This window comes from Emys orbicularis, chromosome 18, assembly GCF_028017835.1.
Source record: "Emys orbicularis isolate rEmyOrb1 chromosome 18, rEmyOrb1.hap1, whole genome shotgun sequence".
Lineage (NCBI taxonomy): Eukaryota > Metazoa > Chordata > Testudines > Emydidae > Emys > Emys orbicularis.
The window spans coordinates 26,138,217-26,152,910 of record NC_088700.1 but is presented as its reverse complement, the minus strand read 5'-3'; the positions used below and the strand labels follow the sequence as shown (position 1 = coordinate 26,152,910).

At 46.4% G+C, this 14,694-nt stretch overlaps 1 protein-coding gene across 1 annotated transcript in view; it reads left to right on the top strand.

Annotated features, from left to right (window-relative positions):
* The window catches only part of PNPLA7 (patatin like phospholipase domain containing 7), a 424,003-nt gene that overhangs the window by 69,868 nt on the left and 339,441 nt on the right, over positions 1–14,694 (top strand). Inside the window, exons 10-11 of the mRNA XM_065418594.1 lie at positions 9,243–9,371; positions 11,752–11,832. Coding sequence (XP_065274666.1) covers positions 9,243–9,371; positions 11,752–11,832 — 210 coding nt within the window. The remainder of the gene's footprint in view (positions 1–9,242; positions 9,372–11,751; positions 11,833–14,694) is intronic.

Below are 14,694 nucleotides of genomic sequence, written 5' to 3'. Positions count from 1 at the left end.
ATTACGACTGGTATCCGTCGTCATCGTACTGCAGTGGCTGTCAATCATGGGCACCTGGGCAGACATGCTCAGTCCTATCGAACTGTCTTGATGATGATGGCTATCAGTCGTAGTATGCTATTTTCTGCCAAGCACCCAGAAGATGCCGAGGGCTATCAGTCATGCTGCACCGTCGTCTGCCAGCTTAAGATGTAAAAAATAGATTTGTTCTGTATTCATTTGCTTCCCCCTCCCTCCGTGAAATCAACGGCCTGCTAAACCGAGGGTTTTGAGTTCAATCTTTGGGGGGGGGCCATTCTGTGTGACAGTTGTTTGTGTTTCTCCCTGATGCACAGCCACCTTTGTTGATTTTAATTCCCTGTACCTGTACGCCATGTCGTCACTCGACCCTCCCTCCCTCTCTACCCTGGTCCGTCAGATACTAGTTTCGCGCCTTTTTTCAGACCAGACGCCATAGCTTGCACTGGGATCATGGAGCCCGCTCAGATCACCACGGCAATTATGAGCACTATGAACACTACGTGCATTGTCCTGGAGTATATGCAGAGCCAGGACATGCCAAAGCAAAACCAGGACCAGCCGAGGAGGCGATTGCAGCGCGGCGACAAGAGTGATGAGGAAATTGACATGGACATAGACCTCTCACAAGGCACAGGCCCCAGCAATGTGGAAATCATGGTGTTACTGGGGCAGGTTCATGCCGTGGAACGCCGATTCTGGGCCCGGGAAACAAGCACAGACTGGTGGGACCGCATCGTGCTGCAGGTGTGGGACGATTCCCAGTGGCTGCGAAACTTTCGCATGCGTAAGGGCACTTTCATGGAACTTTGTGACTTGCTTTCCCCTGCCCTGAAGCGCCAGAATACCAGGATGAGAGCAGCCCTCACAGTTGAGAAGCGAGTGGCGATAGCCCTGTGGAAGCTTGCAACGCCAGTCAGCTACCGGTCAGTCGGGAATCAATTTGGAGTGGGCAAATCTACTGTGGGGGCTGCTGTGATCCAAGTTGCCAGGGCAATGAAAGACCTGGTGATATCAAGGGTAGTGACTCTGGGAAACGTGCAGGACATAGTGGATGGCTTTGCTGCAATGGGATTCCCAAACTGTGGTGGGGCCATAGACGGAACCCATATCCCTATCTTGTCACCGGAGCACCAAGCCACCAAGTACATAAACCACAAGGGGTACTTTTCAATGCTGCTGCAAGCCCTGGTGGATCACAAGGGACGTTTCACCAACATCAACGTGGGATGGCCGGGAAAGGTACATGATGCTCGTGTCTTCAGGCACTCTGCTCTGTTTCGAAAGCTGGAGGAAGGGACTTTCTTCCCGGACCAGAAAATAACCGTTGGGGATGTTGAAATGCCTATCGTGATCCTTGGGGACCCAGCCTACCCCTTAATGCCATGGCTCATGAAGCCGTACACAGGCAGCCTGGACAGTAGTCAGGACCTGTTCAACTACAGGCTGAGCAAGTGCCGAATGGTGGTGGAATGTGCATTTGGACGTTTAAAAGCGCGCTGGCGCAGCTTACTGACTCGCTCAGACCTCAGCGAAAAGAATATCCCCATTGTTATTGCTGCTTGCTGTGCGCTCCACAATATCTGTGAGAGTAAAGGGGAGACATTTATGGCGGGGTGGGAGGTTGAGGCAAATCGCCTGGCCGCTGATTACGCGCAGCCAGACACCAGGGCGGTTAGAAGAGCACAGCAGGGTGCGGTGCTCATCAGAGAAGCTTTGAAAACGAGTTTTGTGACTGGCCAGGCTACGGTGTGAAACTTCTGTTTGTTTCTCCTTGATGAACCCTCCGCCCCCCCCCCACCCGGTTCACTCTACTTCCCTGTAAACCAACCACCCCACCCTCCCCTCCCCCCTTCGAGCACCGCTTGCAGAGGCAATAAAGTCATTGTTACTTCACATTCATGCATTCTTTATTAATTCATCACACAACTAGGGGGATAATTGCCAAGGTAGCCCGGGATGGGTGGGGGAGGAGGGAAGGAAAAGGACACACTGCAGTTTAAAACTTTAACTCTTATTGAAGGCCAGCCTTCTGATGCTTGGGCAATCATCTGGGGTGGAGTGACAGGGTGGCCGGAGGCCCCCCCACCGTGTTCTTGGGCATCAGGGTGAGGAGGCTATGGAACTTGGGGAGGAGGGCTGTTGGTTACACAGGGGCTGTAGCGGCGGTCTCTGCTCCTGCTGCCTTTCCTGCAGCTCAACCATACGCTGGAGCATATCAGTTTGATGCTCCAGCAGCCGGAGCATCGACTCTTGCCTTCTGTCTGCAAGCTGACGCCACCTATCCTCTTCAGCCCGCCACTTGCTCTGTTCATCCCGCGATTCAGCCCGCCACCTCTCCTCTCGTTCATACTGTGCTTTTCTGTAGTCTGACATTGATTGCCTCCACGCATTCTGCTGTGCTCTCTCAGCGTGGGAGGACATCTGGAGCTCCGTGAACATATCATCCCGCGTCCTCCGTTTTCTCCTTCTAATCTTCACTAGCCTCTGTGAAGGAGAAACATTTGCAGCTGGTGGAGGAGAAGGGAGAGGTGGTTAAAAAAGACACATTTTAGAGAACAATGGGTACACTCTTTCACGTTAAATTTTGCTGTTCACATTACACAGCACATGTGCTTTCGTTACAAGGTCGCATTTTTCCTCTTATATTGAGGGCCTGCCGGTTTGGTGTGAGAGATCACTCACGCAGTGCCAGGCAACAGATTTCGGCTTGCAGGCAGCCATGGTAAGCCACAGTCTTTTGGCTTTTTTAACCTTCTTAACATGTGGGAATGGTTTCAAACACTAGCGCTCTCATTTCCCATACCAAGCACCCGTTGGGTTGGCCATTTAAAATGGGTTTGCAATGTAAAAGGAGGGGCTGCGGTTTCTGGGTTAACATGCAGCACAAACCCAACTAACTCCCCTCCCCCCCCCACACACCCAATTCTCTGGGATGATCACTTCACCCCTCCCCCCCACCACGTGGCTAACAGCGGGGAATATTTCTGTTCAGCAGAGCAGGAAGGTGCACCTCTGAATGTCCCCTTAATAAAATCGCCCCATTTCAACCAGGTGACCATGAATGATATCACTCTCCTGAGGATAACAAAGAGCGATAAGGAATGGATGTTGTCTGCATGCCAGCAAACACTGGGACCATACGCTGCCATGCTTTGTTATGCAGTGATTCCAGACTACGTGCTACTGGCGTGGTAAAGTGTCCTACCATGGCGGACGGGATAAGGCAGCCCTCCCCAGAAACCTTTTGCAAAGGCTTTGTGAGTACATGAAGGAGAGTTTTCTGGAGATGTCCCTGGAGGATTTCAGCTCCATCCCCATACACATTAACAGACTTTTCCAGTAGCTGTACTGGCCGTGATTGCCAGGGCAAATTAATCATTAATCATTAAACACGCTTGCTTTTAAACCATGTGTAATATTTACAAAGGTACACTCACCAGAGGTCCCCTGTGTGCCCTCAGGGTCTGGGAGCACGCCTTGGGTGAGTTCGGGGGTTACTGGTTCCAGGTCCAGGGTGATAAACATATCCTGGCTGTTGGGGAAACCGGTTTCTCCGCTTCCTTGCTGCTGTGAGCTATCTACATTATCTCCATCCTCATCTTCCTCATACCCCGAACCCGCTTCCCTGTGTGTTTCTCCAGTGAGGGAGTCATAGCACACGGTTGGGGTAGTGGTGGCTGCACCCCCTAGAATGGCATGCAGCTCCTCGTAGAAGCGGCATGTTTGCGGCTCTGCCCCGGACCTTCCGTTTGCTTCTCTGGCTTTGTGGTAGGCTTGCCGTAGCTCCTTAATTTTCACGCGGCACTGCTGTACGTCCCTGTTATGGCCTCTGTCCTTCATGGCCTTGGAGACCTTTTCTAATATTTTGCCATTTCGTTTACTGCTACGGAGTTCAGCTAGCACTGATTCATCTCCCCATATGGCGAGCAGATCCCGTACCTCCCGTTCGGTCCATGATGGAGCTCTTTTGCGATCCTGGGACTCCATCATGGTTACCTGTGCTGATGAGCTCTGCGTGGTCACCTGTGCTCTCCACACTGAGCAAACAGGAAATGAAATTCAAACGTTCGCGGGGCTTTTCCTGTCTACCTGGTCAGTGCATCTGAGTTGAGAGTGCTGTCCAGAGCGGTCACAATGAAGCACTGTGGGATAGTTTCCGGAGGCCAATAACGTCGAATTCCGTCCACACTACCCCAATTCCGACCCGCTAAGGCCGATTTTATCGCTAATCCCCTCGTCGGAGGTGGAGTGAAGAAACCGGTTTAAAGGGCCCTTTAAGTCGAAAGAAAGGGCTTCGTCGTGTGAATGTGTCCAGGCTTAATTCGATTTAACGCTGCTAAAGTCGACCTAAACTCGTAGTGTAGACCAGGCCTAAGAATCCTTCAACTTTCTTTTCCAGAGAGGTGATAGCAGTGCAGAAAGTAACTTGTTTAGTGTTTTTATTCATCATTCCTTGGGCAGAAAATTCCTCTGAGTCAGTGTCAGTGGGTGCATCTGACTCCATAGTGCTGTGGGAGGCCCTGGTGGTATCTCCACGTTCAGTGTCCTGCGGATTTTATGTAGTTGCTTTATATTGCACAGTGGAAGAAAATGTAAACCCTTATGATGACTGAATAAGCAAGAACTCCAGTTTGTTCTTGCACTCAGCTTCCTGCTCAGGCTCCATCCCATAAAATATCCTCCCCATGCCCCCAATTTTTTTTCTGCTAGTTTTTTTTTTTTTTTTTTAATCTTGGAAATAGCTAAATGAGGTCTTCATTTTCCTGGATTTTTAGGAGGAATCCACAGAGGACTGACATGCGCTTTCTCAGAACTCAGGGAAGAGGGGGCACTGAATCTTTTGCAATGAGCGCTTTTCTCCCAAGTGTTTAGCAGGAGTTTGAGTTAAACAGACATTAAGAAAAAAATACCCAAACAAAAAAGAACATAAAAATCTGTACCCCCATTTCCTGTCTTGTGATGTCATTCTGCTGGTTCTCCAGTCCTCCAGCAAAAACAGGGACATCTAGACCTTACATTTCTCACGTAAAAAGCTGGATTTTTAAAAAGAGTGTTTCACACCTTACTTTTATTGAAGATAAAAAGTGTAAAAAGGAACAGTCCTACAATTAATAATATAAGCCTATCTTCAGAATTTCTCCCCTCCTTCAAGATATGCAGGCAGGTCTTTGTCTTCCCTATCTATTACAACTTGGTTCCAGAAGGGTAAAAGTTCTTCACACATCTTGAAGGGCTTTTGGTCACTATTGCTTTCCCATCCACTGCTCCTGTAGCTCTTAGGATCTAGCCACATCTGGAATAGTGGAACTAGCAGATTCTTCTTTTTCTGCAGACTGTGCGAATCCATAGATTGCCATGGCAGCAAATATGCTAAGTGGAGGTTGTGACCCTAAACTCCCTGAATTTACACCCTACACTTTATTGTAGTAATATTTGCGCAAAATATGCCTTGTGAGATACATTTAAAAACTAACACACTGATTGTTAAAATTCTTGTGTAAAGTATGTATAATAGTGTATTGAGTTATGAACACAAGCTGAAATTATGACTAAAATGTGTTTGCAAGACCAGTCTGAGGAGGGGGTAAACCTGTTTCTCAAAGACACAGGACAAGGTGATGCCTCTAGCCAGGTGTCATCAAAGTTGATTGGCTATCACCTGTCAAGTAGCCGTTCTTTTGCAAAGAAGGGGGCAGGAAGAGATTGATCTGCATTTTAGCAAACAACAGCATGGAACCTGATGTGTAGAAAGAATAGTAAATATGGCAGGTAACCTGCGTGGCTTAACAGTGAAATCCCTGCTGATCTTAAATAGAAAAAAGAAGCTTATAAGATGTGGAAGGTTGGACAGATGACCAGGGAGGAGTATAAAAATATTGCTCAAGCATGCAGGAGTGAAATCAGGAAGGCCAAATCACACTTGGAGTTGCAGCTAGCAAGAGATGTTAAGAGTAACAAGAAGGGTTTCTTCAGGTATGTTAGCAACAAGAAGAAAGTCAAAGAAAGTGTGGGCCCCTTACTGAATGAGGGAGGCAACCTAGTGACAGAGGATGTGGAAAAAGCTAATGTACTCAATGCTCTTTTTGCCTCTGTCTTCACGAACAAGGTCAGCTCCCTGACCGCTGCACTGGGCAGCACAGCATGGGGAAGAGGTGACCAGCCCTCTGCGGAGAAAGAAGTGGTTCAGGACTATTTAGAAAAGCTGGACGAGCACAAGTCCATGGGGCCGGATGCATTGCATCCGAGGGTCCTAAAGGAGTTGGTGGATGTGATTACAGAGCCATTGCCCATTATCTTTGAAAATGCATGGCGATCGGGGGAGGTCAGGGATGACTGGAAAAAGGCTAATGTAGTGCCCATTTTTAAAAAAGGGAAGAAGGAAGATCCGGGGAACTACAGGCCAGTCAGCCTCACCTCAGTCCCTGGAAAAATCATGGAGCAGGTCCTCAAGTAATCAATTCTGAAGCACTTATAGGAGAGGAAAATGATCAGGAACAGTCAGCATGGATTCACCAAGGGCAAGTCATGCCTGACTAACCTAATTGCCTTCTATGATGAGATAACTGACTCTGTGGATGAGGGTAAAGCAGTGGATGTGTTATTCCTTGACTTTAGTAAAGCTTTTGATATGGTCTCCCACAGTATTCTTGCCGGCAAGTTAAAAAAGTATGTGATGGATGAATGGACTATAAGATGGATAGAAAACTGGCTAGATCATCGGGCTCAACATGTCTAGTTGGCAGCCGGTATCAAGCAGAGTGCCCCAAGGGTCGGTCCTGGGGCCAGTTTTGTTCAATATCTTCATTAATGATCTGGAGGATGGCGTGGACTGCACCCTCAGCAAGTTTGCAGATGACACTAAACTGGGAGGAGTGGTAGATACGCTGGAGGGTAGAGATAGGATACAGAGGGATCTAGACAAATTAGAGGATTGGGCCAAAAGAAATCTGATGAGGTTCAACAAGGACAAGTGCAGAGTCCTGCACTTAGGATGGAAGAATCCCATGCACTGCTACAGACTAGGTACTGAATGCCTAGGTAGCAGTTCTGCAGAAAAGGACCTAGGGGTTACAGTAGACAAGAAGCTGGATATGAGTCGACAATGTGCCCTTGTTGCCAAGAAGGCTAACGGCATTTTGGGCTGTATAAGTAGGGGCATTGCCAGCAGATCGAGGGACGTGATCATTCCCCTCTATTCGACATTGGTGAGGCCTCATCTGGAGTACTGTGTCCAGTTTTTGGCCCCACACTACAAGAAGGATGTGGAAAAATTGGAAAGAGTCCAGCGGAGGGCAACAAAAATGATTAGGAGGCTGGAGCACATGACTTATGAGGAGAGGCTGAGGGAAGTGGGATTGTTTAGTCTTCAGAAGAGAAGAATGAGGGGGGATTTGATAGCTGCTTTCAACTACCTGAAATGGGGCTCCAAAGAGGATGGATCTAGACCAGGGGTCGGCAACCTTTCAGAAGTGGTGTGCCAAGTCTTCATCTATTCACTCTAATTTAAGGTTTCGCGTGCCAGTAATACATTTTAACGTTTTTAGAAGGTCTCTTTCTCTAAGTCTATAATATATAACTAAACTATTGTTGTATGTAAAGTAAATAAGGGTTTTTAAATTGTTTAAGAAGCTTCATTTAAAATTAAATTAAAATGTAGAGCCCCCCGGACCGGTGGCCAGGACCTGGCAGTGTGAGTGCCACTGAAAATCAGCTCGTGTGCCGCCTTCGGCACGCGTGCCATACGTTGCCTACCCCTGTTCTAGACTGTTTTCAGTGGTAGCAGATGACAGAACAAGGAGTAGTGGTCTCAAGTTTCAGTGGGGGAGGTTTAGGTTGGATATTAGGAAACACTTTTTCACTAGGAGGGTGGTGAAGCACTGGAATGGGTTACCTAGGGAGGTGGTGGAATCTCCTTCCTTAGAGGTTTTTAAGGTCAGGCTTGACGAAGCCCTGGCTGGGATGATTTAGTTGGGGATTGGTCCTGCTTTGAGCAGGGGGTTGGACTAGATGACCTCCTGAGGTCCCTTCCAACCCTGATATTCTATGGTTCTAGGAACTTCCTCACAGCTGGAATGAACTTTATCCCAGGGTAACCCTCAGGAAAATGCATTTCATCTCTCTTTCACCTAAGAAAAAGAACCAGCCCTTTGACTGGGGGGGGAGATTCTAATATGGGAATTTGGTCAGCTATATTGGAATGTGTGGTAAGGATTTTATCTTGAACCTAGCTTGTTAAGTTTTAGCTACTAGGAAACGATTTATCTTTATTTTTCTTGTAACCATTTCGGACTTTAATGCCTTATACCTGTACTCACTTGAAACCTATTTCTTTGTAGTTAAAAGAAACTTGTTTTGTTTTTTAATCTAAACAAATTCAGTGTTGTGTTTAAACTGAACTGTTTGGTAACTCCAGTTAAAGTAGCAAACTGTTGAACGTTGACCCTTTATAGACCTTTAATATCTAAACTGCCCAGGAGAGAGCTGGATGGTGCAGAACACACATTTTTTTGGGAAAACTCAGGACTGGGAGTGCATTGGTGTCACCCTGCAGGTAGTAACTAAGACTGGTGGAAGCCAGAGGGGGGCTGGAGTGTTGCTGACAGGCTGCTGGGGTCAGAGTTGTTGGACCAGGGCTGCAGCTACACACAGACACTCGGGGTGACCTGCATGCTGGCAGGCTGTTTGTGAGTGGCCCAAGTTGGGAGCTACCACAGCAAAGCATTGTGTGGCATGCAGGTTTGCGGTGCAGGTGGTGACACAATCTCTCACTGATCTGGAATGCACCCCAGAATGTGACATAGGGCAGCATAGATTAATAGACCTGCCAAAAGGCCTTTTCTCAACCTCTTTGGAGAGCTGGAGTATCAATTTGACATTAATTCTGAAGCCTGGCTTTCTCTGTAGCATTACAGAATAAGTAAGCCAGCAGATTCATCTACTTGATGATGAGCTACACTGTGGGGATTTCTCATTTCGCCTACCCCCTTCCTAGGCAAATGGAGTTGACCCTGTGAATGCTGTTGACCACCCTGACCTCTTATATCCCCGACTGGACAATTCACGGAGCATAGGAGCACATCTTTCTCTTGTGGCCGGAGAATTAGGATGGTGTGCATCAAAGGAAAAAGTGGTGTAATGTCATTAGGAAGAATTGAGGCAGGTGGACAGTGGTACAAGAGGGAGCAAATAGTAAACTCATTTCTCTAATGCTTTTTTAATAGGGTCACCCTGCTCCATATAAAACCGTTTCAGCCCGAGCAGGAACACCATCCACTATATTGCGACTTCCAGCCAGTGTTTTTCAGGATGTTTTCCAGAAGTACCCTGAAACTCTTGTCAGAATGGTACAGGTAAGACTGATCTGTAGTTTGTTTTTATTATGTATTCCTTATGCCACCTGATCTTATACCAAACTTTGCACCCTCGATAATCTGTACATTATTCCCTGATAACCAGAAACTTCTATGCTCAAACTCTGTTCACTTTTTTTTTTTTAACATCATCTTAATAAAATTTTTATATCCATTTTTCCTTTAAAAGGTTTTTCCCTATCCGGCCAGCTAGTCCATCCTTCTGCTGGTGCAGAATTGTTCTCCTTAGCATATTTTCAGGGTTTTGTCCAATATTTAAGTGTCCCAAGTGTTGGGGCTGCCACCACATATCCAAGGAGATTATCGCACAGTCTGATTGATCTTTATGTTAGGCGGGGATGAGGGAAATATTTCCTAAATGTGTCTCGGCTTAATTTCATCACATTATACCCTTCCTTGGACCAACATACCGAAGTTTCCTTCCCCCTTGAGGCCAGATTCTGCCTTCAGAAATATGCAGCTCCTGTTACTGTCCGTGGGGGCTGCCTCTGCTCATCAAAGAGCAGAATTTGGTCCTAGATATTTACTTCTCAAACATCTGCAAACTCTGAACTGCTGTAGCAGTGGGTACTTGGAATAAGTTCTAATCTTTGCTTTTGAATAATGCTACCACTTAATTAATTTGTGTTATTGTGACACCTTTATTGTACTCTTAAGAATGATATATGAGTAACTTTCCCCTGGATATGTGCTGGGCAAAGAATGGCAGAGGGAAATCTAATGGCGATGAAGACAGCTTATTGCCCCTCTGTAAGTTTCCAATGTCTCTAGTTCAAGACATAGTGTCTTTCCTTGGGGCTGGTCATAAGTCATTCCCTCGCTAACCCCCAATACGCTGTCCTTTTTTGAAGATCTTGAAAAAATGGGGACTTAGAATCTGAGCATCTGGGTGCTCAGCACTTCTGGAAATCAGTTTGTTTTTTTCATTAGATCAGCCTCTTGGTGAATAAGCAACCGTATCCATATGCCAGACAAGATGTTGGGAGATAGGGAGAGGTGGGGAAGGAAAGAGGAGTCTAGTTAAAGAGGAGAGTGACAAAGGGGAGATGCCAAGTGAGAACTGATTGCTGTAGAGAATATATATCTCCTCAATATATGTTCCATTCTATGCATCCGAAGAAGTGGGCTGTAGCCCACGAAAGCTTATGCTCAAATAAATTTAAGTATCAGAGGGGTAGCCGTGTTAGTCTGAATCTGTAAAAAGCAACAGAGGGTCCTGTGGCACCTTTAAGACTAACAGAAGTATCACTTCTGTTAGTCTTAAAGGTGCCACAGGACCCTCTGTTGCTTCAAATAAATTTTTTAGTCTCTAAGGTGCCACAAGTACTCCTGTTCTTTTTGCGGATACAGACTAACACGGCTGCTACTCTGAAACCTGCTGTAGAGAACTGTAGATTTTGGATCATATGCTCTTATGAAGGGTGTTTATGACATCAAGATGTCATGATCAATATTATAAATATCATCATTACTTGTTTATTGCCAACAGTGTATAGGCCCTTTATAGTTCTTGCAAGAGCCTCTAAAATTGGGACACCAGACCCAACTTGCCCCTTGAGATTGTAATTTTATTAAAACAAAACAAAAACACCCCCTCCCCCCAAGTTGGGATTTTGAGGTCTTCATACCAAAGAGGGGTGCCAGACACTGCATCTGCTTAGCTGGCTGCCTGTCTCCCCCCCCCAGCCCTAGCCCCCTGCAGCCAGCCGAGAAGCTGCCGGCCTCCCCAGGCTGTCTCCCCCCAGCCCCTGAGGCCAGCCCAGAAGCTGCCTGTGTCCCTGCTTGCCCCAGCCCGGCTCTCTCTGCCCTGGAAAAAGACTCACCTGCTTGCTGCAGTCAGAGCCGGGCTGGGAACCTGGCTTCTGGCCAAAACAGCTGAAGATAACTTTTTGGCATGAAGCCGCCTGATTGGTCAGATGGGGAGAGCTGATTGGCTGCAGTGGAGCAAACAGCTGATGCGGTCTGCCCATGCAATAGCTGATCCTCCGGTTTGTGCTAAGCACCCACTATTTTTTTTCCGTGGGTGCTCCAATCCCGGAGCACCCACGGAGTTGACACCTATGGTGTCAATTCTTTTGGGTGGTGTCTCTGGCTCAGCCACCTACTGTGTCTCTTGGTGAGAGACCCAAGCTTTCAAGCCACACAGCGCTCTTCTTCAGCTGTGGGGAAAGGTATTCCCAGCATCACAGCAAAGTGGAACAGAATGTTTAGCATAAGTAGTTAGCACAAATTGTAAGGGAATATTCAAGGTAGAGTGGCCTGTTAACACTTCTGCAGTCATAGGACAAAAAGAGTGGGTTAGTGGATGTTGGTGTATTTGGTATTCACCTGCTCCCTGTGTTTGATCTCCTGCTCCTAGATCATCATGGTGAGGCTCCAAAGAGTGACATTCTTGGCTTTGCACAACTATCTTGGCCTGACCACCGAGCTCTTCAATTCCGTAAGTGTAGAATGAAAGCAATTTACTCTTACCACACTGTATGTATCTGATTCTAACCCTGGCTGTGGGAGTGTGTCTTCTACTCCAGTAGCTCGCAAGCATAATCTCTGTATAAAACTAGCATTAATTTATTGTTTGCAACAATATTAATACCATCGTGCTTGAGAGTGAAGCTCTCATGCTATAAAATCTGCTCAGTGCTGAAGCCTGCTGAATAACATTTCATGTGGGCATTTTTATTATGGAGGCTATCATGGCTGCCAGGCTAGCTGCATCTCTGTCCCCTTTCTGGTCCCTCTGAGTGCACCCCCTCAGGTGTAGACTCTTGTGTCTTTACCTATTGTGATGCTCTTCTCCAGTGCTCCCAGAACCATAAGCCAATGTGCAGGGCTCTACCAAATTCACTGTCCATTTTGGTCAATTTCAGGGTCATACGATTTTAAAAATCAGAAATTTCATGATTTCAGATATTTCAATCTGAAATTTCACAGTGTTGTAACTGTTGGGTTCCTGACCCAAAAGGGGGATGTGGGGGGGTCACAAGTTTATTGTAGGGGGTTGTAGTATTGTCACCCTTACTTCTGCGCTGCCTTCAGAGCTGGGGCCTTGGCCAGCAGCCGCCACTCTCTGGCCACCCAGCTCTGAAGGCAGCAGCACAGAAGTAAGGGTGGCATAGCATGGTATAGCCACCCTTATTTCTCTGCTGCTGCTGGTGGGATATTGCCTTCAGAGCTGGGTGCCCAGCCAACAGCCGTCACTCTCTGGCCACCCAGTTCTGAAGGCAGCACTGAAGTAAGGGTGACAAACCGCGACCCCCCTACAAATACCTTACAACATCCCCGCCTCCACAGCCCCCTTTTGGGTCGGGACTCCCAGTTTGAGAAACACTGGTCTCCCCCTTGAAATCTGTATAGTACAGGGTAAAAGTATACCAGATTTCATGGTCCGTGACGCATTGTTCATGGCTGTGAATTTGGTAGGGCCCTACCAATGTGTTACTCCACTTGGCCTCAGCAAGAAAGAGCTTTGCTGGAGCTTCAACTGTGTGTCAACTCCCTGCCACACCGCTGTCTGCCTTCCCAGCAAACTCCTCAAGACTCTGCCCATCTTAATCTAGCCTTGCAGGTAACATTCAGTGAGACCTAGTTTCGCAGACATACCTCTCTGCAGTGTCCAGTCCCTCTCACTGGACACTCGCAGGAATTATGAAGTCTGCAGTCTCCAAAGTAACAGTGCACACACACCAGCATGTTGACTCACTGTGGACACACTCTAACTTAATACACAGCACTGAGGTCATTTATAGTAAAATTAAGCATACGTTTATTAATAAAGAACAGAGATTTAAGTGATACTAAGCAAGAGAAAAGGACATATATGGTTACAAACAAAAGAAAAGGAAAAATGTGCTTTCTGATGTCTAAAAGCTTAACAGTTCACAATCTGGTCTCAGGCAGTTTCTCACCTACAGTCAGTTCTCAGCATCTTCAGCCCAGATGGTTGAAGGATTCATCTTGTATGGATTCCAAGACCACAGGCCTCATTTGTCCAATTTAAGTGATGATTAGCAAAGGGGCTCCCTCCCCTTCTTTTTATAGTCCAATAAACCTTTGAGTTGTATTCTTCTGAAGGGATAAAGTTTTTCTCAACTACTTGTCCCCCAAGAAACTGACGCCATCCTGTCTTCCTTGCCCTCCTATCAGTTTGCTTTTCCTGTGGACTCAGATGCAAATGAACTTACACTGTCTCTGGTGTCACCTTGCTCAATTTACAATGGTGAAACAGGCAAAACAACATTCCCCTGTCTAGGACAAACTTGTTTATCAGATGCTTCCACAGATTATTTTAAGAACATCTTACTGGCCTACATACATAACTCTTTATATGCAACCGGTCCAGTGGTTTACCCAGGAATTGAAATTAGGGGGGGTGTTTGAATTTACGGGGTGGGAGGGGGAGGGAGTATCAGGGCCAATAAGGGGTGAGACTGTGAGAGTGAAGGTGGGCTGTATGGCACCATAGTAAAAACTGAAAAATGTTTCATGACCATTTTATTAGATTTAACTCATGTTTTAAAATCATCACACAAATTAAAGTTGGCTACTCAATCCTTCTATGAATCACTATGTCTACAACCTTCTTGGTTTCCTGTTATAATTTTGCACAACTCTCTTAATGAACTTCTTGAATGCAATGCGTTCATCTTTGGTGGCTTCTCGTGTGTCCGGTACTTCCATTCCTTCAATTGATATGCTCATTAGTTCATTCACATGATCAGGCAGAAGGCGACTTCTTTCAGAACACAAAATTCTATTCAATGATGAAAAAGAACGCCCAACTGTAGCTGTTGTGACTGGGAGTAGCAAGAGATGAATTCTTACTTCTTTCATCCCAGGAAACAGAACACAAAGATCGGGTCGAGCCACTAGTCATGATAAAAAAGAAGTTGAAGTCAAATCTTCATTCATTCGTCGTATGATATTCCACTCTGTGTTCAAATTCTCTATTCTGTCCTGATCACATGGCAGCCCCATTGCTGGTAGTGCCTCACTCCACTCAACTGTTTGTGTTTTATAGGACAGGCATCTGTAAAAGCTACGTAGAGGTTGAGTAGAATCTAGAAGTCGCTGTTGTAGATTTTTAAGAATCAAGTCTGTGTACTTTTTCAGTTGTCTTAACAAATACTTCTTGTCTTCTTCACTTAAGGATTCAATATAAATGCCTTCATTAGTCAACTTCTGGACTGAAATCTTTGCTTCTTCCAGTACTTTTTCAATGGATAGCTCTCTGATTGATCCAAATGTAGCTTCTATTGCTGGACAAAGATCTACTACTGTTGTAGCAGATGCCTGGATGGCATTG